General features: G+C 46.2%; 1 protein-coding gene across 4 annotated transcripts in view; it reads right to left on the reverse strand.

Moving 5' to 3' along the window:
- INSR (insulin receptor) overlaps positions 1–22,013 on the reverse strand; it is a 147,607-nt gene that overhangs the window by 45,977 nt on the left and 79,617 nt on the right. For all 4 annotated transcript variants that reach the window (XM_052642523.1, XM_052642522.1, XM_052642521.1 and 1 more), the window contains exons 3-7: positions 10,250–10,571; positions 4,559–4,707; positions 3,517–3,661; positions 1,942–2,156; positions 826–952 (exon numbers count right to left, since the gene is read on the reverse strand). In XM_052642523.1, coding sequence (XP_052498483.1) covers positions 826–952; positions 1,942–2,156; positions 3,517–3,661; positions 4,559–4,707; positions 10,250–10,571 — 958 coding nt within the window. The remainder of the gene's footprint in view (positions 1–825; positions 953–1,941; positions 2,157–3,516; positions 3,662–4,558; positions 4,708–10,249; positions 10,572–22,013) is intronic.

Below are 22,013 nucleotides of genomic sequence, written 5' to 3' on the forward strand. Positions count from 1 at the left end.
AGGGATTGCTTTCCCTATGTCTCAGTTTCCCAGTAATATTAATAATAGTGATCATGATGATGATACTATCTGAGTTAGTGATAAGATCACATGAGAGGATGTGGGCTGACTCCTCCACACACAGCCTGACACAGTAAATCATAAGGGATGGGACGATTATCCATGTTAATATGACCACCGCTTCCACTGTCTCCTTTTAAAACTCCAGCCAGTCCTATACTCAAGATGACTAGGTGTCACCGGATGACGACAGTGTTTCAGTGTAAGATGATGAATAAATTGTGGGGAGGGGCAATGATGATGGTCACAGAACATCACGAACATACTTAATGCCCCTGAGCTGTACATTTAAACATCACTAAGATGATCAACTTCATGTTTGTTTTACCATAATTATTTGTGTTGGAAAAAATCTAAAATAGATTTTTAAATAAACTTTTTTTAAAAAAAGACACCTACTAAGTAGATACCTACTAAATAGAAATACCTACTAAGACACATACTAAGCAGACTTTTTTAAAAAAACACCTCTTAAGTAGACTCGTGACTTTTTGTTGAGAATGTCTGGTGAGATGTACATACAAGGTGCAAAACGGGATATTTCTATAGGAGATAGCTCAATCTAGACCTCCAAAAGAAACCTGCCTGCTTCAATTTCTGGCTTTCGACAATAAGAAATGTTATTGATACACCATCAACTGGTGAGATCCCACCAAGGGATCTATGATATTTATTCCATGGATAAGAAGGAGATAGAAAGGAACCTCAGTGGGGGAACCTCTGAGCACAAATGTAACACACACACCTCTTTATCTTTCTACTTACGCCTCTTTGTAGAACAACATGAACCCCAGGAGGTCTCGGAAGTCAGGAGGCCAATACGGCTCCCATTTCAGCAAGATCTTGTCATAAGATGTCCGAATGTAAGAAAATTTAAGTAATTCATTTTCACCTAGAAAGGTTTTTAAAAAAAAAAACAAACCAAAACACTCAGTATCAGAATTTTAAATAATTTGTTTCAGCCCAAAGCAGGTGATCCCATACTTCCAAGAGAATCCACAAGAAGGAAGATGGCAATCTGCTGTTTTCTAGTGAGGTCTCATTTCCACGTGCCTTTCCCTTATTCAGAGGCAAGAACAGATCATATAGGTTGGCCCCAACTGCAAGTCAATTATTGGCCAGATGCTCATCTAAAGAACTGTGGTTGCCACCAACAGGGAAGGACAAGTGGCCAGTTGGTGCTGGGAAAAGGGCACTTTCAAGAATAACATTTGTCCTAACACAATTTGTCTTACATGTGGATTCTCATGTCAGAAAAAGTAACTCCAGTGCAAATGGATACAAGCTGACTGGGCTTAGAGAGAGTGCAGATCATTGTATCTTGGGGTGACCACTCTTTGGAAAGACAATGCCTTGGAGACAGTAATTCCCTCTCCCTGGAATATAAACCCTCCCTTAAGCTCCACCCCAACCTTGCTCTCTCCCTCCTCTGAAGTATCACAGTTTGGACCAAACTGTCTCATAACAAAACAGCTTCACATGAGGGTATCACGGAAGCCTTGGACCTCAATGCTCAGCTATTTCTTCAAGAGAAAAACTCATCACAGGAGGGTGGTCAGCTCTCAGCCTCCAATTGTAGCAATTGCATAACTTTACTGTAGCATTTGAGCCAAGGCCATATATATAAAGGGGATGACATTCATTCACTCATTCATTCAATGCTTATGCGGCATCTTCCAGCATCAGGCATTGTATTTGGTATTTGGCAAAGAGATTAACGTGTACAACACTTGTCCTCAGTGTTTCAGAAAGTCTAATGCACACTTAGTTGGTTTAGCTCACTGCGGGTAAGTGACACCCACCCTGGGTACCAGTGTGGTGGGGGAGGTAGGGGAAGTCACACTGTCTGGTCCATGAAAGGACGAGGGCGTTGCCACTTACAGGATGCCTGGTCCCCATTGGTCTTTAGAGCAATGTCATTTCTCTCCTGGCGCCCCTTGGTTCCTGAAACTTCCTCCATCTTGTGAATTTCCGACAGGCACAGTTTGGGGTTATAGTGGAAGAAGAGTTTCCCCTGAGTGATGGTGAGGTTGTGTTTGCCCCAGTCCCATAGCTGCCTTAGGTTCTGGTTGTCCAAGGCGTAGAAAGAGTAGTTCCTGTGGAAACACACACAGACCTAATCATTCATCAGCTTGTCATCTCCACCTCCAAAATGGTGGGGCCATGGCTGGAACTGATCTCATTCAATGCTCCACCCCCAGTTCTAACCACTTGCTTGACACATACTCATGACGTGTTGAATGGAGGGTGAGAGGTATAGGGGAAGCTGAGGAGGTCTTCAAGGCCAGGAAGATACTTGAGCTCAGTCTTGTAGGGGAGGAGGGCAAGAGTGTGACGGATTGAGATATGGGTTTTGCAAAAGGGAAAGACTGAAGACACAGAGGCACCTGAGCTGGGCTCAGGGAAGAGCAAACTAGCTTGTTCTGAACAACAGGTGAAAGGCAATACTGAAGAGATACCATGGGCCAAACCCTCTAGTATACTGCATGCTAGACCAAGACCAAGAACACATGTGCTTCCTCGGTAGACAGAGGGAGGGCCACTGAAGGTTTTATAACAACTCAGTAACTCAGGGAGACCTACACCTTAGAATTATGAGTGGGCCCCAGGATATGGTGAATGGGAAATGGACAGCAGCTTGACCTGTGTTATCCAACACAGAAACCACCAGCCACATTTGCCAGTTGAGCCCCTGAAATGTGGCCCTTCTGAACTGTATCAGAAGTAAAAACAAAAAAACAGCAAAACCCCCCACAGATTTCAAATACTTAGCATGAAAAAAAAGGACGTAAAATATCTTGTTTATCATTTTTTGATATTGAGTCCATGTCAAAATAACATTTCAGATTTAATGGGTTTAGTAAAATGCATTATTAAAATTCATTTCACCTATTTTTTCTAAAGTTTTAAAATGTAGCTACTAGAATATTTAAAGTCTTATATGTGACTTGCATTATATTTCTGTGGAATGGCCCTAATAGTTCTAGAACCAGCAAGGAGGTCATTGGAATAATCCAAATGAAAGGTGTGACCTTTGGCAAAAAAGGTAGTTTTATGGTTATATAATATTCCATTACATACACACACACACACACACACACACACACACACACACACACACACACACCATGCTTTCTTTACCCATCCATCCATCAGTGGATACTTAGTATACACACACACACACACACACACACACACACATCCATCCATCAGTGGATACTTAGTATACACATACACACACACACACATCCATCCATCAGTGGATACTTAGTATACACACACACACACACACACACACACACACACACACACACACATATACATCATGCTCTCTTTACCTGTCCATCCATCAGTGGACACTTTGGTTGTTTCCATGTCTTGACAGAAAAAAACCTAAGATTTTCTAACTCACAAACTTCCTAGTGAGGCCACAGATACAGCATCAGGCCCACATACCCAATTTCCAAGGTCTCCCCTCGAATCAGACGTAACTTCCGGAAGAAGGAAAGTGATACCAGGGCATAGGACCGGCGGATTTTCAGATATCCTGAAATTTCTTCAATGAGTCCAAGGTTGGCCTCTAGCTCAGCTGCCAGGTTGTCTAAGGAAAGGAGAGAATGAATATCCAGTGGGTTTCTACCAAAATATTTTAACCTTTCCAGAATTCCCCATGGTGAAGAGTTAACTTCCAGGCTGAAAATGATTTTTGCAAGCCCAGCTCCAAGCACATTTATAAGGCAGTGTGGTTATGACAGAGATTGTCCTGCTTGCAAAGCTGAATGTGTTTACTATGCAGCCGACCCCTGCTCCCTCCATCCCCCTGCTTTGTTGCCCTTCAATGCAGGAACCGCTGCCTGGGTTTATGTTATACATTCATTTGTTTATTTGCAAGATCCACCATGCATGGACTTGACCTTATTCACTGTGAGTATTCAATAAACGTTTGTTGAATAAATAAACAAAGGAATACTTTTTGCCTGTGACAGAATTTCTGAAAACACAGTCCCCAGACCTGCAAAAGAGGTCATACTATCTGCTTGGGATGGGATGGGGAAGGAGGTGGGAGGGGGGTTTGGGATGGGGGACTTGTGGCTGATTCATATCAATGTATGGCAAAAACCATCGCAAAATTGCAAAATAGTTAGCCTCCAGTTAAATAAATTAATTTTTAAAAATGGAAATGCCTGATGTCCCAGCTCAGTCCTGGCCCCATTTCCCTGCTCCTCCTTGCCCCCCTCCCCGTCCCCACCCCAAGATTCTTATTTTCCAAGCTGAGAGTTGGGACATCAGGAATTCCCATTTAAAAAAAAATTATTTATTTTAATTGGAAGCTAATTACAATATTGTGATGGGTCCAGGACTGAGCTGTGAACCCCAAGTTTAGAAGCACATTATTCCTTGCATGACTCCACTGATGGGTCTCTGGGTTACTGTCCTGGTGTGCTCAGAGGGAGAGTGGATCCCAGGAGGCAGCAACCCCTCCCCCCAGAGCACTCACTGCCCCCTCGAATGTTGATGATTAAGCTTCCGTTGATGATGGTGCAGCCTCGGAGCTCCTGGGCAGATGTCACTGAATCGATGGTCTTCTCACCTTCCAGGAGGTGGCATACCTTGGGACAGGGGCCCAGGCAAGGGGTACACATCAAGCTGCAGAAAGAGTAGGGAGAAAGATCAGGACGCGCACACACACACACAGAGCAGACAGCGTGCTGCACAGGGTCCCAAGCGACCATAAGGTAGCGTGCTTCAACCACAGCACTGCTGACATTGAGGTTGGAGAATTCTTCACTGTTGGGGGCTGTCCTGCACATGAGGGGTGTTAAGCAGCAGCCCCGCGCTCCCATACTATGCTAACACCACCTCCCATCCAAGGCATGACAGCCAAAAATGTCTCCAAACATTGTCCCCTGGGGAAGGAGGTGCAAAAAGCCCCCTCCAGATAAGAACCACTGTCTAAAGGGATGGGCTTAGGGCATTTCTCCAGGGTGACAGGTTCTACAGCATTATCCCAAGGTCAGGGTACTCATGCCAAAATGATGGGGCTTCTGCCTTACCCCAAAGAGAGGGGCTTCCCACTGTACCCCATGGAGAATCATGTACTACCCTGGAGACAGAACTCACACTATTACAAGGAATTGATGGGACTCCTGATGTAACCATAGTGACCAGTTGTGCAGAGCTAATGATTTTGCCCCCAACTAGTGGTACTCAGGCTGCTACTGGAAGGTGATGGGATGTCTGCTGTTCTGTGTGCGGTCTGACCTTCCCTGGTGGCTCAACTGGGCTTCCCTGGTGGCTCAGTTGGTAAAGAATCCATCTGCAATGAAGGAGACTGCCTGCAGTGGGTTCGATCCCTGGGTTGGGAGGATCTCCTGGAGGAGGCCATGGTAACCCGCTCCAGTACTCTTGCCTGGAGAATTCCATAGACAGAGGAGTGGTAGGTTACTGTCCACTGGATTGCAAAGAATCGGACACGACTGAAGTGACTTAGCAGGCACACACGCTGTGAAATAGAGATGATAAGAGTATCTGCTTCACAGGGCAGGTGGTGATGAGGACTGAATGATTGAATGATATATGCCATCTAAAGTACCTGGCACACAGAAAACAAAAACCATTCGTCCTTTGCTATGATATCATTTTTTACTAGTGGTATCATTGGTACCCTTGTTCTTTCTACACCTCTGCCTATTCAATTTTGCAGGAGGAGCTTTGTCATGGTGGTATAATAAAGAACACATCTGGTGCCCAGCTCCTGGCACAGAGCTTCAAAAGCCTTGGAATTTCCTGAGTGATAGAAACATCTTTGTTGTGCTAATGAAGCAGTGACCCCTAGTTGCTTCAGGATGAGGGCTGGTCACAAGAAAGGTCAAATGTGTGATTTGGAGGGTTGCCTCATCGCTTTGACCTCCAGAGAGAGAAGGAGGAGCTCAAATCCATGGCCAGGGATTCAATCGATCACAGCTATATAACAAAACCCCAAGAAAAACTCTGGACACCAACTCAGTCCGTTTTTCTGGTTGGTGAGCACACAGCTGTGCTGTAAGGACTGATGTTTCTGATTCCACGAGGGGATGGGAGCCCTGTGTCTGGAACTCTCCCAGCCCTCATCCTCTGTGCCTCCTTAATAATAAAGCTGTAATCATAAGTGCCTGACATGAAGCTTTGTGACTGCTGAGGCATCTATTTCAAAAGACATCTGTCTTGAGTAAAATGTAACGAAAACAACTAGATAAGGAACAAGGCTGCCCCCACCCCTGAAGGTCCCTCTTTCAGAAAGCCCTGAGGGACCTAGATAACTGACCACTTGATGGACCCGGCCTCTCTCTTCCTGTGCCCCAGTTCCTGCTCTTGAGCTTTAAATCCACCACAGAGTGAAGCCATCAAACCCCAGAACTCTGTCCTCAGACCCTAAAAAAAGCAGACCTCCCAAGGGCCACTTCCTCTCTTTCCCTTCCTCTCTCCCTCTCTTTTCCTCTCTCTCTCTGACTCTCTCTGTCTCTCTCTTTCCCACCTCTCTCTTCTCCTCTGTGTGTGGCTCTCTCCCTCTCTCCCTTCTTCCTTCCCCCTTCCCATGGCCTCACTGTGTGAGCCTCCAGGACCTGTGAATAACAAACCTTGTTCCTTAAAGTTCCCTGATGGTTTCTTGCTGAAGTGCAGCAAGAGTTGGCCCAGCCATAAATAGGCTGCCCCCCCAGGGGCAGTGTCTGCAGAGCTCGCTATAGGTGATGTATGCTTAGGTGAGCTCTGTAGGCACCCTAACCCAGGGTGCTACCATCCATAGGCTTGGACCAACAGCCTTTTTCTTTTAGCTCTGTGAGTTGTCCCAGCAAATTATTGAACCCAGTGGGTTTGTGGGAGCCTCAAAATTTATAGCCAACCAATCAGCAGTGTGGGTGCTCTTGCATGTGCATGTGCTAAGTCGCTTCAGTCGCGTCTGACTCTTTGTGATCCCATGGACTGCAGCCCACCATGCTCCTCTGTCCATGGGATTCTCCAGGCAAGAATACTGAAGTGAGCTGCCATGCCCTCCTCCAGGGGATCTTCCCAACCCAAGGATCAACTCGGCATTTCTTATGTCTCCTGCATTGGCAGGTGGGTTCTTTACCACTAGTGCCCACGTGGCTGCCCTGGGGACCCCCAAAGTGTGGCTGGCATGTGAAGTAAAGCCAGTCCGGTGGAGGACCAAGCCTTTAACTTGTGGGTCCGATGCCAACTCCGGGTGGTTGATGTCGACATCTATTGTAGTACACCCAGCTGGTGTCAGAGCAGCTGGGGTGGAAACAGAATAATGACCCAATGTTTGGGTTCTTTTGTTGGTTCTACAAATACTCACTGAGCACTTATCATGCGACAGATGATCCTCCGGGCCAGGGATAAGCAAACTACGGCCCATGGGTCAACTCCAGCTGGCCACCTGTTGTTGTAACTAGCACTGTATCAGAACACACCCACTGGGTTGAGTACCATCTATGACCATTATCACTCTATAAGGCTAGAGTAGAGTACCCACAACCATATGGCCCTCAGAGCGGAAAATATTTACTATCTGGCCCTTTGCCAATGCCGGTTGTAAACTGCAGGCACACACAAGTGAACAAACAACCAACTCTCCCTGTGGGAAACCCACATGTCCTCTTCCAGCCAAGAAGTGGAGTCTGCTCCCTTACCCCTGGAATCTGGGTGTGGCCCTCGGAATTGCTGTGGCTGATGAGCCATGAGCACATGTGAGACAGCAGGGGCTTAAGAAGTACCTACACTGTTTAAAGCCTGCGGTTCCTGGCTACACATGGAGAGAGGCCCCAGCTGCCCATGCAGGGTATGAGAGGCTAGGCTGCACCATCCCATCAGAGCTGACCCATGCCGAGCCACATAAACCTCCGGTCGACCCACAAAATCAATAGAAACCATAAATGAGTGTTGCTATAAGTTACAAAGTACCAAGAAGGTTTGTTACACAGCAAGAGCTAGCTGATACATTTCTGAAGCGCAGGGTCTCATTGGCGAAAATTCACAAATGGACAATGAAAATATCAGCTAGTGGTAAAGAGCACCAAAAGAGTTAAAGTGGAGAGATGTGCCGAAGAGTAGCCAGATGGTTAATTTGAGCGGGGTGGTCACACAGGAAAGAAGTCTCAAAGGAGGTGAATTTTAAGTTGTGATGCCCTGAGTGACCAGGAGAAACCCGGCCATGTGAAGATCAAGAGGCAAAGAATTCTAGAGGTGGGTAGGGGGTGGGAGGGGGAAGGACAGGGATGCCCCATACCCATCACACACTTAACATGCACCCCAAATATCTAATACTCCTCATCTCACTGAAGAGCACCCTACCAGGTATCTCAGAGTGACTGTGGGTGGAATATAGTGAACCCACATGGGTCCACAGTCCTCTGCTATAAAAACATCAAGAACTACTTCCCAGATAAAGCCACCAGAAAGAAAGAAAACATATCTGGCCCCATTTGATATCAAACCACATAAGAAAACATGACCACACCGAAGTCTTCCACAAAATAAAAGCTTCAGAAGGAAAAAAAGTTTTTTTTTTAACTGACAAAGTAACATACTGCCATGTCGCGTGCTGGGTTGCTTCAGTCGCGTCCAACTCTTTGTGACTCCATGCGACTGTAATCCGCCAGGCTCCTCTGTCCATGGGATTTTCCAGGCAAGAATACTGGAGTGGGTTGCCATGACTTCTTCCAAGGGATTTTCCCGACCCAAGGATCGAACCCAAGTCTCTTACGTCTCCCGCACTGGCAGACGGGTTCTTTACCACTAGCAACACCTGGGAAGTCCTCAACTACTGCCAAAATGGGTCATCATTAACATCCCTTTCTTTCCCCTCTTTCATTCAGTAGAGGTCCCAAGCATCATGGGACAAGACGTTAATTTCCTGGGGCTTCAATCCTGGGGCCACTGCCATCAGGAAAACATCAAAGGAAGTTGCTCTATTTTTCATATCTTTGTTATGATCAGAAAAAAAACCCAACCTTCTTCTATTTAAAGCCAGTGTCTTTGAGTGGAAGATGTTAATAGCCTTGCTTTATTTCAAACATGAAAACAATAAATAAATCAAGAGGAATATGGTCATTTTCCCAATCTTACTGATAAACCAACCCAAAAAGAAAAAAAAATAGCTCTGTCTGGAATGCAAAGGTGATTTATAGGAGCCTATTTTTGGTCCACAAAGCCACGTGATAGGTTTTATCAAAAACGAGCGAAACAAAACATACTGTACTTGCAGGTTTCACAAACACTCAGAGAGCAGCTCCTAGGAGCCAGAATAAAGGTTGTTTTCCTTCCCACCCTCCCCACCCAGGGAAATAAAATTTCCCACCAGAACACTCTGACTTGGCTCATTTCCAAGTCTGAAGAGGGAAGATGTTTTATGTAAGCAGGTCAGCTCAAGGCCCCTTGACGTGCGTCTATCTCTGATTTGTTTTTGTGTTGTTTTGTGGCATTTTTTTTCCCTCAGACCCTCAACACAAAAACCAGGAAATGGATTTTTTTAAAACTCTGTTCCAGCCCCAAGCCCCCAAAATAGCTCATCTGAGAAGCTAACAGAGTGAACAAAAAGTCTGAGGTGTGCGGAGGAAATCTGACTCACCCCTGGGGAGAGAAAACCCTGCTTTTTCTCACCCAAATAGTAGGAAATGGTTTGATGGTATTGTCCTTCAAAAAACAACAAAGCCTTGAGAATAGTCTAGAATTGAGTCCTTCTTCCTTGCACTCCAGGCTAACCTCAGGACACGATCTAGACCCAGTTTGGAGAAAGCACTTAGAAAACCTGAGCTCTGACCGGGGTGGTGATAGACAGCTCCATCAGTGGGAGCAGTCAGGCCATATAAAGGACTGTATGTGAAACTAGGGACTCCTGTTTCCAATGATAGGCCCAGAAAGCTTTCAATTTTTGGTATTCAAGATGCCAAACATATTTACTCTCTGGCCCTTTGTGAGAGAAAGGTCATTGACTCCTTCTCCAAAGGCCAGTGCCCAAAACCAGGAGGCCAGAATGGCATCTGAGAGACCTAACTGTGTCACTCAGCAGCAGCAGCGTCCTCGCTCATAGCCAATCCACCCTAGCTTCTCACACAGTTTTAACAGGTGGTGCTACCAGCAACAGCCCCATGTTCCTTTCCCTCTTGACAACCTGCCCTCCGCCCCCTGGGAACCCACACTCAGGACTCACTTGCTAGAATTCATCGTGTAGCCAGAGGGGCACTCGGGGACGCACTTGTTGTTGTGAATGACATACTGGTGGCAGCCTTGCCTCCGAGAGTTCTTGCATTTGTTGTGCAGGTCCTGGCAGAAGCTGAAGTTCACGCAGCGCCAGTCTTGGAAGTGGTAGTAAGGGGGCGGGCAGGTCTCCACGCACCTGCCGTCCAGGTAGAAGTTGCGACAGGCCACGCACTTGGTGGGGTCGTCGGGCTCTGAGCAGTTGCCCAAGCACTCGCTGTGGCAGCAGAGACCCTCAGAGGTGCAGCCATGTGACTTACAGATAGTCGGACACACTGGGGAGAGAAAGAAAACAGCTGGTCAACGGCTTTACCCAATGCCACGACAGCAACTTGAGAGGAGGAAGTGCAAGCCAAACAAAATCATGTCAGCAATGGCTCACTTCTACAGCACATGTTTCCTGCTGGTTAGAAATACAAATTTCTGGACTTCCCTGGTGGCTCAGTGGTAAAAAAAATCCACCTGCCAACGCACGGGACTCGGGTTCCATCCCTGGCCCAGGAAGACCCCACGTGTCAAGGAGCAACTAAGTCTGTGCTTCACAACTACTGAGCTAGTGCTCTAGAGCCCGGGAGCTGCAACTACTGAGCCCGCTTACAACAACTACTGAATCCCGGGCACCCTAGAGCCCACACTCTGCAAGAGAAGCCACCACAATGAGAAGCCGAGGCAGAGCAGCTACAGTAGCCCCCGCTTGTCACAACTAGAGAAAAAGCCCCCACAGCAACAAAGACCCAGCACAGCCAAAACTAAATAAATATGTATTTAAAAAAATGCTAGTTTCTGATGTCCCAACTCCCAGGCATAACTATTAACTCATTGCAGCCCCCAAGCCAGTGATGTGCTCCTAAACGTTTAACAACGTCTTCACTGAGTGGGGTAGAGAACCTCTTGCTTTAGAGCACTGGCCAATTTCCATGGTGTAAATATTCCCACCAGGGTCCTTTTCAAGCCACCCCACCTAAAGTTACTGAATATGAAGCCAGCGAGAGACCTACAGTAGCACAGCATTAAATAATACATCCAATCACACAGAAACAGTGGTGGCAAGCCACCTCAAAAGCACAATCATAGAAAAAGGTACTCGGATGATTAGGAAGTGGTAGGTACGAAGTATTTATTCTCTTTGCTTTTTAACTTAATTTCTTTAATTATAAGTTGATGTTATTTAAATTTTAATACCAGCTTGCTGGGAGATTGGGATTGACATATATACACCAGTGCTTCCCTGGTGGCTCAGATGGTAAAGAATCTGCCTGCAATGTGGGAGACCCAGGTTCAATCACTGGGTCGGGAAGATAACCTAGAGAAGGAAATGTCAACCCATTCCAGTATTCTTGCCTGGAGAATTACATGGACAGAGGAGCCTGGCAGGCTACAGTCCATGGGGTCTCAAAGAGTTGGACACGACTGAGTGACTAACACTTTCACTTCCACACGATTGATATTGTGTATAAAATAGATAACTAAGGAGAACCTACTGCGCAGCACAAAGAACCCTACTCAGGACTCCGTGGTGACCTAAATGGGGAAGGAAATCCATGAAAGAGGGGATATATGTATATGTATAGCTGCTTTACCTTGCCATACAGTAGAAACTAACAGGACACTCTAAAGCAACTATACTCCAATAAAGTTAAAAAAAAAAAAAAAGACTAGAAACAAACAAACAGAATTACCAGCTTGTTTAAGAAGCAGTCTGCACATTTCCTGAAAATTACACAATTGCCTCGAGCAAGTCTGCTCCTGCACGTAGCTGCCATACTGGTATAAACAGATATATCCTGATCTACATTTTCTCCATTTTACAATGAGGAAACTGAGGTGAGAGGAGGTTAAGCAAAAGTCCCAAAGGTTTATTTGTGCTTCAACACACATTTGCTTACTCTGTTCCAGATGTTTACAACCTCTGTGGGAACACAACGGCCACAGAGTTTGCCTTTAGGCCCATGAGTCTAATGGAGGAGGCATAATTCATTATTTAAAAGCATAACTGCAGGGACTTTCCTGTTGTCCAGTGGTTAAGAATCCACCCTACAATGCCAGGGATGTAGGTTCCATCCCTGGTTGGGGAATTAAGATCCCGCACGTGATAAGGCAACTAAGCCTGTGCACTGCAACTAGAGAAAGCCTGCAGTCCACACTGAAGATTTAGCATAGTCCCCAAATAATAATAACAATTTTTAAATTAAAAAAAGAAGTATAACTGCATACACAGCAAGCACTGTGCCAAGGGTAAGTGGAGGTGGTATTTCTGCTGTGACCTGCAGGAGGTGATGAATGGGGCAGAGACTGTGCTTGGATTTCATGCCTGGGGTTTCTTATTTGATGCAACTGAACTTGTCCACTCAAGGCTGGACTCCACTCTGGCATTCTCCAGCAGCTTGTAACACACTCTTTCTCCTGGCATCTCACCACTCATGACTTCCTGATTGCCCCTGATTTTGGTCCCTCAGTATCTGGCCTGGACCTCCATGACCAGCCTTCCCTTCCCAGGCTGCCAGCAAATTTGTTCCTGGACTGATGGGTCCTCTGAAGCCACAAGCAGAGCCTGTTCCCCAAGGATGCCTTCTTTGCTCACTTCCCGCATAGCGCAAAACACGGTTCAGAAGCTGGGACATGTTCTTCAACCCCAAATCCCCAGGCCCCTTGAGAGCTGCAGTGAACATTACGGCCCACGTGGACACCACCGACCAGACGCAGGGAACTTAAAAGGCCTCTGAAGCTACATTTCCACATGAGGATCGGTGTCGGGTGGAACTTTCTGCTTTGACGGAAATCGTCTTGATCTGCGCTGTCCAACACAGTAGCCACTTCCCTGTGGCTGCTGAGCGTGGTTAGTGCAACGAGGAACAATTTTTTTTTTAATTGTGGAAAAATATGCATAAAACTGACCATCTTAACCAACTGTAAGTGCACAGCTCAGTAACATTAAGTACATTCACATTGTTGTACAACTATCCCCAGAACTTTCTCACCTTCCCAAGCTGAAACTCTGTCTCCAAGAAACACTGACTCCTCCATCCCCTCCCCCAGCCCCTGACCCTCACCACCTACTTCCTGTCTCTACAGATCTGACTCCTCTCGGGACCTCCAATGAGCAAAATCAGACAGTGTGTGTCCTTTTGTGTCTGGCATATTTCACTGAGCATCATGTCCTAAGGGCTTCCCTGGTGGCTGAGTGGTAAAGAATCCACCTGCCTATGCAGGAGATGCAGGTTCGATCCCTGGGTTGGGAAGATCCCCTGGAGAAGGAAATGGCAACCCACTCCAGTATTCCTGCCTGGGAAATCCCATGGACAAAGGAGCCTGGTGGGGCTTCAGCCCACAGGGTTGCAAAGAATCAGACATGTCTTAGCGGCTAAACCACAGCACGTCCTCAAAGTTGATCCATGTTGTAGCAGGTGTCAGAACCCCGTTTTTAACAGAGGCAGAATTCCCATTGACAGCATCACCAATAGGTGCTTACGTGCGGGTGTGCTAAGTCACTTCAGACATGTACAACTCTTTGTGATCCTATGGACTGTAGCCCACCAGGCTCTTCTGTCCATGGGATTCTCTAGGAGTGGGAGTGGGTTGCCATGCCCTTCACCAAATAGGTGCTTGACTACAACTTAAAAAGGAGGAAAATGTCTATACACAATACGATGAGCTTGAATGACTGTAGCTGCTGAAATTTATACGATGAAAATCAATCCTATAGGTCAAGAAAGGGGAAAATCCAAGCTTTGCAAGGGGTTCTTAGGCAAATTTTTCTGGAATTTTAATTCTCCTCAAGATTGTCACAATCCAAAGGTGTGTGTGGGGGCGGGGGGAAGCCATTGAATAAGAGATGTGAAGGGACTTCCCTGGTGGTCTAGTGGTTAAGAATCCGCCTGCCAATGCAGGGGACACAGGGTTGATCCCTGATCGGGGAAGATCCCACATGCCTTGAGGCAACCAAGCCAGTGCTTCACCACTGCTAAAGCCCATGCACCCTAGAGAAGCCGTGGCAATGAGAAGCTTGTACTCTGGAGCTAGAGAGCAGCCCCCACTCCCTGCAACTAGAGAAAGCTCGTGAAGCAGTGGAGAGCTGGCACAGCCAAACATAAATAAATATTATTTTTTAAAAAATTACATGGAACATTTGGAGCATCTGTACCCAAGTGCATCATCTGATTTTTCTGTGTGGATCCAGAAAGAACTAAGAAACTCTAACAGGAACAGGATGGAGTTAACCCACCAATGTCTGTGGAGGTTCTTTAGGGTTTCCATACCCCCCATTAGAGTCTTTGTTATTGTTCAGTTGCTCAGTTGTGTCCAACTCTTAGGGACGCCATGGATTACAGCACGTCAGGCTTCTCTGTCCTTCACTATCTCCCTGAGTTTGCTCACGCTCGTGTTTTTTGAGTTGATGATGCCATCCAACCATTTCATCCTCTGTCGCCCCCTTCTGTCTTTCCCAGCATCAGGGTCTTTCCAATAAGTTGGCTCTTTGCATCAGGTGGCCAAAGTGTTGGAGTATTAGAGTCTCACTTAATCATAATAAAGACTCCAGCAGGGAGAGCAGGTAAGTAACATTATCTCCATCTCACAGAGAAGACTTTTTACTCAGCTACCCAGCAGGGCCAAAGCCATAACTTCGATCTTTTGGCTCTGAACACGATACTCCTAGGTTTAAACAATGAAACAGGCATCCACAGGGTCCACCCAGTCAGGAGGAGTGACCCCCATATAGTTCTCCACCTACAGGCATGCCACAAAGGTTTCTGTAAAGAACCCATGATGGCCTCAGTTTTCTTGTCTGTCAAATGGGGATGATAACAACCTCTTAACTCCTTCTCACACCTAAAAGAAGGGATGTGGGCAAGGCACTGGATTATTTGATAGGCAAGTGTAGGTTTGATGGCAGTTATTGTGGGCAATAGTATTCTCATCATAAGTAATAATCTGTCCACAGGAACCAAAGGAACTCAATGGCAGGAAGCAATCCAGAAGACGGACAATTATCTGGGCTCCATGAAGACTCCACCCTCTGGAAAAGCATACGTGTGAGCAGGAAGGAGTCTGTTTCCTGGGCTGGGGCTGCCTCTGAGGGTCAGCACTTCGGTTCAAAAGAGCTGTTGGCAAAGACCTACCAAAAACTTCCCAGACACATAAACCTTCCTGCCTAGACAATGCTAAGAAAAAATGACCCGAAGCTCACACACAAGGCCAGAGGCTGCCCACAGGGCCATTCAGTCTTCTTCCGGAGCCCTGCCTTCTTAGGGCTGAGAACAATTTCATTCTCCAGCAAAAGAGCAGGCGAGATTTTCCCACAGAAGGTCACAAAGCAAATGTTCGTGCCATATGTTCCGTGCCACAACAAGGGCACTCTGTGTGAAGACAGCCTCAGAGAAGACCTATGGGTACAAACACATTGCGTCCAATAAAACTTTATTTACACAAGCAGGCAACGGGCTGGATCATTTGTCAACCCCTTCCCCCGTGAAACTTACCTGTGATTGATTTACTGTTTCTGTTAGGGCCTCAACTCCAGAAAGCCAGATGTTAACATAGAGATGGATATATTGTAAATCATTTTTATCCCAGAGAAGAAATACTCTGCAATGATGACAGGTTTATTGCCCCTGGGACAGTAACGTCCTCATATCTAACTTTGTGATCCTGGTTTGTTTTTTTTTAAGTCGCTCAGTCGTGTCCGACTCTTTGCAACCCCGTGGACACTAGCCCACCAGGCTCCTCCGTCCATAGGATTCTCCAGGCAAGAATACTGGAGTGGGTTGCCATTTTCTTCTCCAGGGGATCTTCCTGACCCAGGGATTGAACCCAGGTCTCCGGCATTGCAGGCAGAGGCTTTAACCCATTTAGTGATGACAAATGCTTTGGCTTTACCATCCCGGCTAGTGCCCTTGTTAAAGGGTTAAAAGTGCTGCCTGGTGTTCTTTTTGGTTTGACTGGTTGGTTGGGGGATTTGTTTGGTTTTTTTTGCATAAGAGTTGTGTTTTTTAACTTTTGAAGACTATACTCTGATAACAATAAGGCAGCTCTGGGTGTCTTCCATTCTGTTTCCAAGTACTTTATCTTATTTAACAGAAATACCACTGGTGGTTCCCCCCTACCCAACCCTCATCCCAGGCTGAATTATGAAAACCAGGCATTTGGCAAGATGAGAATGGAGGAGGGGTCTGACTCTCCCCTCCCTGTTCCCCTTGCCCTGCCCCCGTTCATAGACACCAAATGAGTCCCCAGCACACAGCACACTCAACACACAGCAGCCCTGGCTCAAAATGTCATACCCTCCCCTCCAAGCTGTTCCTTCCAGAGAGGATGGCAGTCTTTTCAAGAAAATGCCAAGAAGCCCAGGAGCTATGGACCTTCCCAGGACAGGTTCGTGACTCGTGTGTAATGGAAAATCCACCCAGACCTCCCCCTTCCAAACACACATTTCCTTGTTCACCCATCTCCCGTCCCCCACCCTCCCACCCTAGCTGCCTTGGGCTGCTGGCCCCAATATCCTCCCCATTCTCCCTGAAGTTTCCAAAAGCTCCTGGCCTCCAACTTCACTAGAGCAGAAGCAGCCACTACCTTCCTGAAACTTTCACCTCAAGTGGCTTTTTCACCCCACCTCACTGAGAAGATTGAAAAGTGAATTCTAAACAAACCGCAAGAGGGCATCCTCTGGTTGAACTTCCCGAAGTAAAGTGGAAGGCTCCTGACCAAATGACTCTTTCTCCAGAGAGAAATCTACAGAAATGCCAGTTGGGCTAAGACAGGTGATATGGGTGACTTCCCTGGTGGTCCAGTGGTTAAGAATCTGCCTTCCAATGCGGGGGATGCAGGTTCAAACCCTGGGCGGGGAACTAAGATCCCACATGCGATGGGGGCAACTAAGCCCTTGTGCCACAACTACTGAGCCTTGTGCTCAAAGCCCACATGGGCCACAGCTACAGCCCGCAACTGGAGAAGAGCCCCCACGACACAACAAAGACCCAGAGAAGCCAAAAAAGAAAAAGAGAGAAAGAGAGAGAGAGAGGAAGGGGTGGTATGAAGCAAAGGAAGCAGGTGCAATTTGACCCCAGTATATCCACCGCTAGGAATTATCCTGCAGACAAGAGAGCATATGTGCACCTAGATGCCTAGACAAGGATATTCTGTACCTACAGGACATTAGCCATTGGGGTTTACAACAGCAGAAGCCTGTAAACAACATCAAAGTCCAAGACAGGAGACTGTGTAGATAAATTAATGTGGATCAAAGGGATGGAATAGTACACAGTTGTGAAAGTGGAGGCAGCTCGATGTATTTTAATGCTGGAATCACTTCCAAGAAAGCATTAAGGGGGAAAAAGTATCTAAAGAATATAGCTTGTTAGTGGGAAAAGGAAAGAGACATACATTGTGGGACTCTGAAATGGACAGCTAGTTTGGGAAACAGTTTGGTCATTTCTTGTAAAGTGAAACATATACTTCTGATCCTTACCACAGAACCTAGGGGGTTAGCCAGGTGAGGTGAAGAACAAAGCAGAAGATTTAGGTTCACACAAAGACCCGTATGGGAATGTTCACGGTGGCTACGTTCATCATCACCGCAAGTTCAGTTCAGTTCAGTCGCTCAGTCGTGTCAGACTCTTTGCAACCCCATGAACCGCAGCACACCAGGCCTCCCTATCCATCACCAACCCCCAGAGTCCACCCAAACCCATATCCATCGAGTCGGTGATGCCATCCAATCATCTCGTCCTCTGTCGTCCTCTCCTCCTGCCCTCAATCTTTCCCAGCATCAGGGTCTTTTCAAATGAGTCAGCTCTTCGCATCAGGTGGCCAAAGTATTGCAGTTTCACCTTCAACATCAGTCCTACCAGTGAACACCCAGGACTGATCTCCTTTAGAATGGACTGGTTGGCTCTCCTTGCAGTCCAAGGGACTCTGAAGAGTCTTCTCCAACACCACTGCTCCACTCCAAAAGCATCAGTTCTTCAGCGCTCAGCTTTCTTTATAGTCCAACTCTCACATCCATACATAACCACTGGAAAAACCATAGCCTTGACTAGACGGATCTTTGTTGGCAAAGTAATGTCTCTGCTTTTTACTATGCTTTCCAGGTTGGTTGTAAAACTGGAAACCAAACTAAATATCCCTCAACTGGGGAATGGATAAACATTGTATCTCCATACAATGAACTCTAGAGAGCAGTCAAAAAAGAATTAAGTCCCAATCTCCCACCATCACCACCCCTTTCCCCCCTGGTGTTTATACATTTGTTTTCTGTTTCTGCTTTGCAAATATGTTCATCTGTACCATTTTTATGGATTCCACATATATGCGTTAATATCTGACATTTGTTTTTTTCTTTGGGATTGACATATATACACTGCTCCGACTCTGTGCGACCCCATAGACGGCAGCCCACCAGGCTCCCCCATCCCTGGGATTCTCCAGGCAAGAACACTGGAGTGGGTTGCCATTTCCTTCTCCAATGCAGGAAAGTGAAAAGTGAAAGTGAAGTCGCTCAGTTGTGTCTGACTCCTAGCGACCTCATGGACTGCAGCCCACCAGGCTCCTCCGCTCATGGGATTTTCCAGGCAAGAGTACTGGAGTGGGGTGCCATCACCTTAGTATAAAATAGATAACTAATGAGAAGTGAAGTGAAGTGAAGTTGCTCAGTCATGTCCGACTCTTTGCAACCCCATGGACTGTGTAGCCCACCAGGCTCCTCCGTCCATGGGATTCTCCAGGCAAGAATCCTGGAGTGGGTTGCCATTTCCTTCTCCAGGGGATCTTCCTGACCCAGGGATCGAACCCAGGTCTCCCGCATTAGAGGCAGACGTTTTAACCTCTGAGCCACCAGGGAAGCCAACTAATGAGAACCTACTGTATACTACAGGGAACTCTACTCAGTGCTCTGTGGCAAACTAAATGGGAAGGAAAGCCAAAAAGAAGGGGGAATATATGCATACATGGGGCTTCCCAGGTGGCACTAGTGGTAAAGAACTTGCCTGTCAATTCAGGAGATGTAAGAAACACAGTTTCAATCCCTGGGTCAGGAAGATCCCTAGAGTAGGAAACCCACTTTGGTATTCTCGCAATGGCAACCCACTCCAGTATTCCATGGACAGAGAAGCCTGGCAGGCTATAGTCCACGGAGTTGCAAAGCACGTGACTGAGCACACACACACACACACACACGTATTCATATAGCTGATTCACTTTGTTGTACAGCAAACACTAACACAACATTGTAAAGCAACTTTACTCCAAAAAAAAATTTTTTTTTAATTTAACTGCTGATTACCACAACATGGAGATGAATTTCAAACACATCATTTTGAGTGTAAAAAGCTAGTCTCCAAAGATATACATTCTATGATTCCCTTTATGTGACATCCTGGGAAAAGCAAAACTATAGGGACAATGGACACATTAGTGGTAACCAGGGGCTGGAACTGGGGAAGGCTGACTGCAAGCAACAGAATGAAATTTGGAGCGGGGGGGTGGGTGACCAGACCATCCCATATCTTGACTGTAGTGGTGGTTACATGACCATAAAGAAAAAAGCGTTAGTCGCTCAGTTGTGTCCGACTCTTTGCCACTCCTTGGACTGTAGCTCACCAGGCTCCTCTGTCCATGGAATACTGGAGTGGGTTGCCATTCCCTTCTCTAGGGGATCTTCCTGACCCAGGGATTGAATCCGGGTCTCCTGCAGTGCAGGCAGACTCTTTACCATCTGAGCCACCAGGGAAGCCGAATAATCAGTCAAAATGAGACTTCCCTGGAGGGGGACTTCCAATGCAGGGGGCACGGGTTTGATCCCTCATCAGGGAACAAGGATCCCACAGAACATTACACTGAAACAAATGAATTCTGCTGCATGTAAATTGCATTTTCAAATGAGAGGGAAAGAAAAGGATGAATGGGACATATGTCCCCCTGGAAGGGACACAGGAAATGTGCCCCATGACTTCTTTTGGAAAAGAAAATGTGGCTGAAGTAGAGGGTGCATACCGGCATGCTCACATACAAGCACAAGTTGATTTTTCATTTTCCCTATGCACGGGTACACCCTTCTGAAATTGACATCTATTTAAAAATACATTTTTAGTATAACTGAATCACTTTGCTGGACACTTGAAACTAACACAACACTGTAAATTAAAGACACTTCAATAAAAATTTAAAAATAAAAGTAGATTAAAAAAAACTCTGCTAGATGAGTAAGAAAGGTTTTTGATCCATTATATCATTCTACTCACACATATTCCTCTAGTGACTGTCAGAATAGCTGACAGACAGCTGAGAGAGCTTTACAAAGTTTTCTCTTACGATCTTTTTTTTGTTTTTGCCTTAGTACAAAATCAACAATCAAAGTAACTGACTACCAAGTGTTTTCTGAGATTGGAATCTGGACTAGGAACAGGAAGCAATATTATTGAGGACAAGCAACACTGGGACAACGGATGAAATTTATTTAATAGATTGTGGGTTCAAATATTGCATCAGTGTTAATGTCCCGACTTTAAACATTGTACCACGGTTGTGTAAGAGCATTTTCTTGTTCTTAGAATATAACCCCCAAGGAATTAAAGGCAAAGGAACAATACACCCGCCTGCCTCTGACTCTCTGATTCAGGGAGGGGAAATCTCTCTCTTTACATATACATACATATATATATAATGTGTATACATAAATCCACGAGACAGATAATAAAATCAAAGAGGCAAAACGAGTGAATTTGGTACAGTTCTTGAGGCTTTTCTGTCAACTTGCAAACTACATCAAAATTAAAAGTTACCAATTTATATCCAAGCAAGGTTAAAAGCTGGAATAGTGGGACAAAGACCGAGAGGTAAATGACTTACTTATAAAAATACACCCACTTTTGGTGTTTTTGCCTTTCTAAGTTCAAATCAATTTGGTTTTTCTCAATTAAGGCGTTATATGGGAAAAACAAAACTTAAAAAAAACCCCAGTATTAAATTTTTCCATATCACAACGTATGTTAATAGCATTTTGCTACATTGCCCTCCTTCCCAAAGCCTCTAGTTAAAAAAAAAAAACAAACTCGATTTATTATTCCAAAAATTACTGCTTTCCAGAAATTTCCAAACGGAACAGTGGCGTCATAGACCGGCGGACACATTAACCACAGGGCCCCGTGGCCCTCCCTGAAAGTGTGAATTTTATAAACTCCTTAAAGTCCATCCTATGACTTTCTCCCTCGAGTCCGCCCCAGACTCTGACAGCGGAGGTTCGAGTCCCCGAAGCCCCCGGGGGCGGGCAGCACCTTCTCGGTAAATTCCTCCCTTGGAATCCAGTTGATTTAACGGTGGGATAGGGGGACTGAGTGACTTTTGACGGGTAGGTGGTCAACTGTCCAGACGTCCTTTCGGGTCTGCGCTCCTTGAGAAGCCGCGACCGCAGGAGCTCGCGTTCTTGAAGCAAAGGAGCTCCCCCCTCCATTTTCCTCCTCCGACGATGCCGCCCCCGCCCGCGCGAATATCTTCCCAGATGCGTTTGGAATCGAGTGGTGGAGCTCTTCGCAGAAATACGGCACGTGAAGAAGAAGGCGGAGCCTCATGGGGCAGGCGGGAGTGGGGGGGGGGGTGGCTCCCCACTACGGCAGCCTCAAGATTGGTTGGTTCCAAACATCTGTGTGTGTGTGTGTGTGTGTGTGTGTGTGTGTGTGTGTGTGTGTGTGTGTGTGTGTGTGTGTGTGTGTGTGTGTGTGTGTGTGTGT

Source organism: Budorcas taxicolor, chromosome 7, assembly GCF_023091745.1.
Source record: "Budorcas taxicolor isolate Tak-1 chromosome 7, Takin1.1, whole genome shotgun sequence".
NCBI classification, from domain to species: Eukaryota; Metazoa; Chordata; class Mammalia; order Artiodactyla; family Bovidae; genus Budorcas; species Budorcas taxicolor.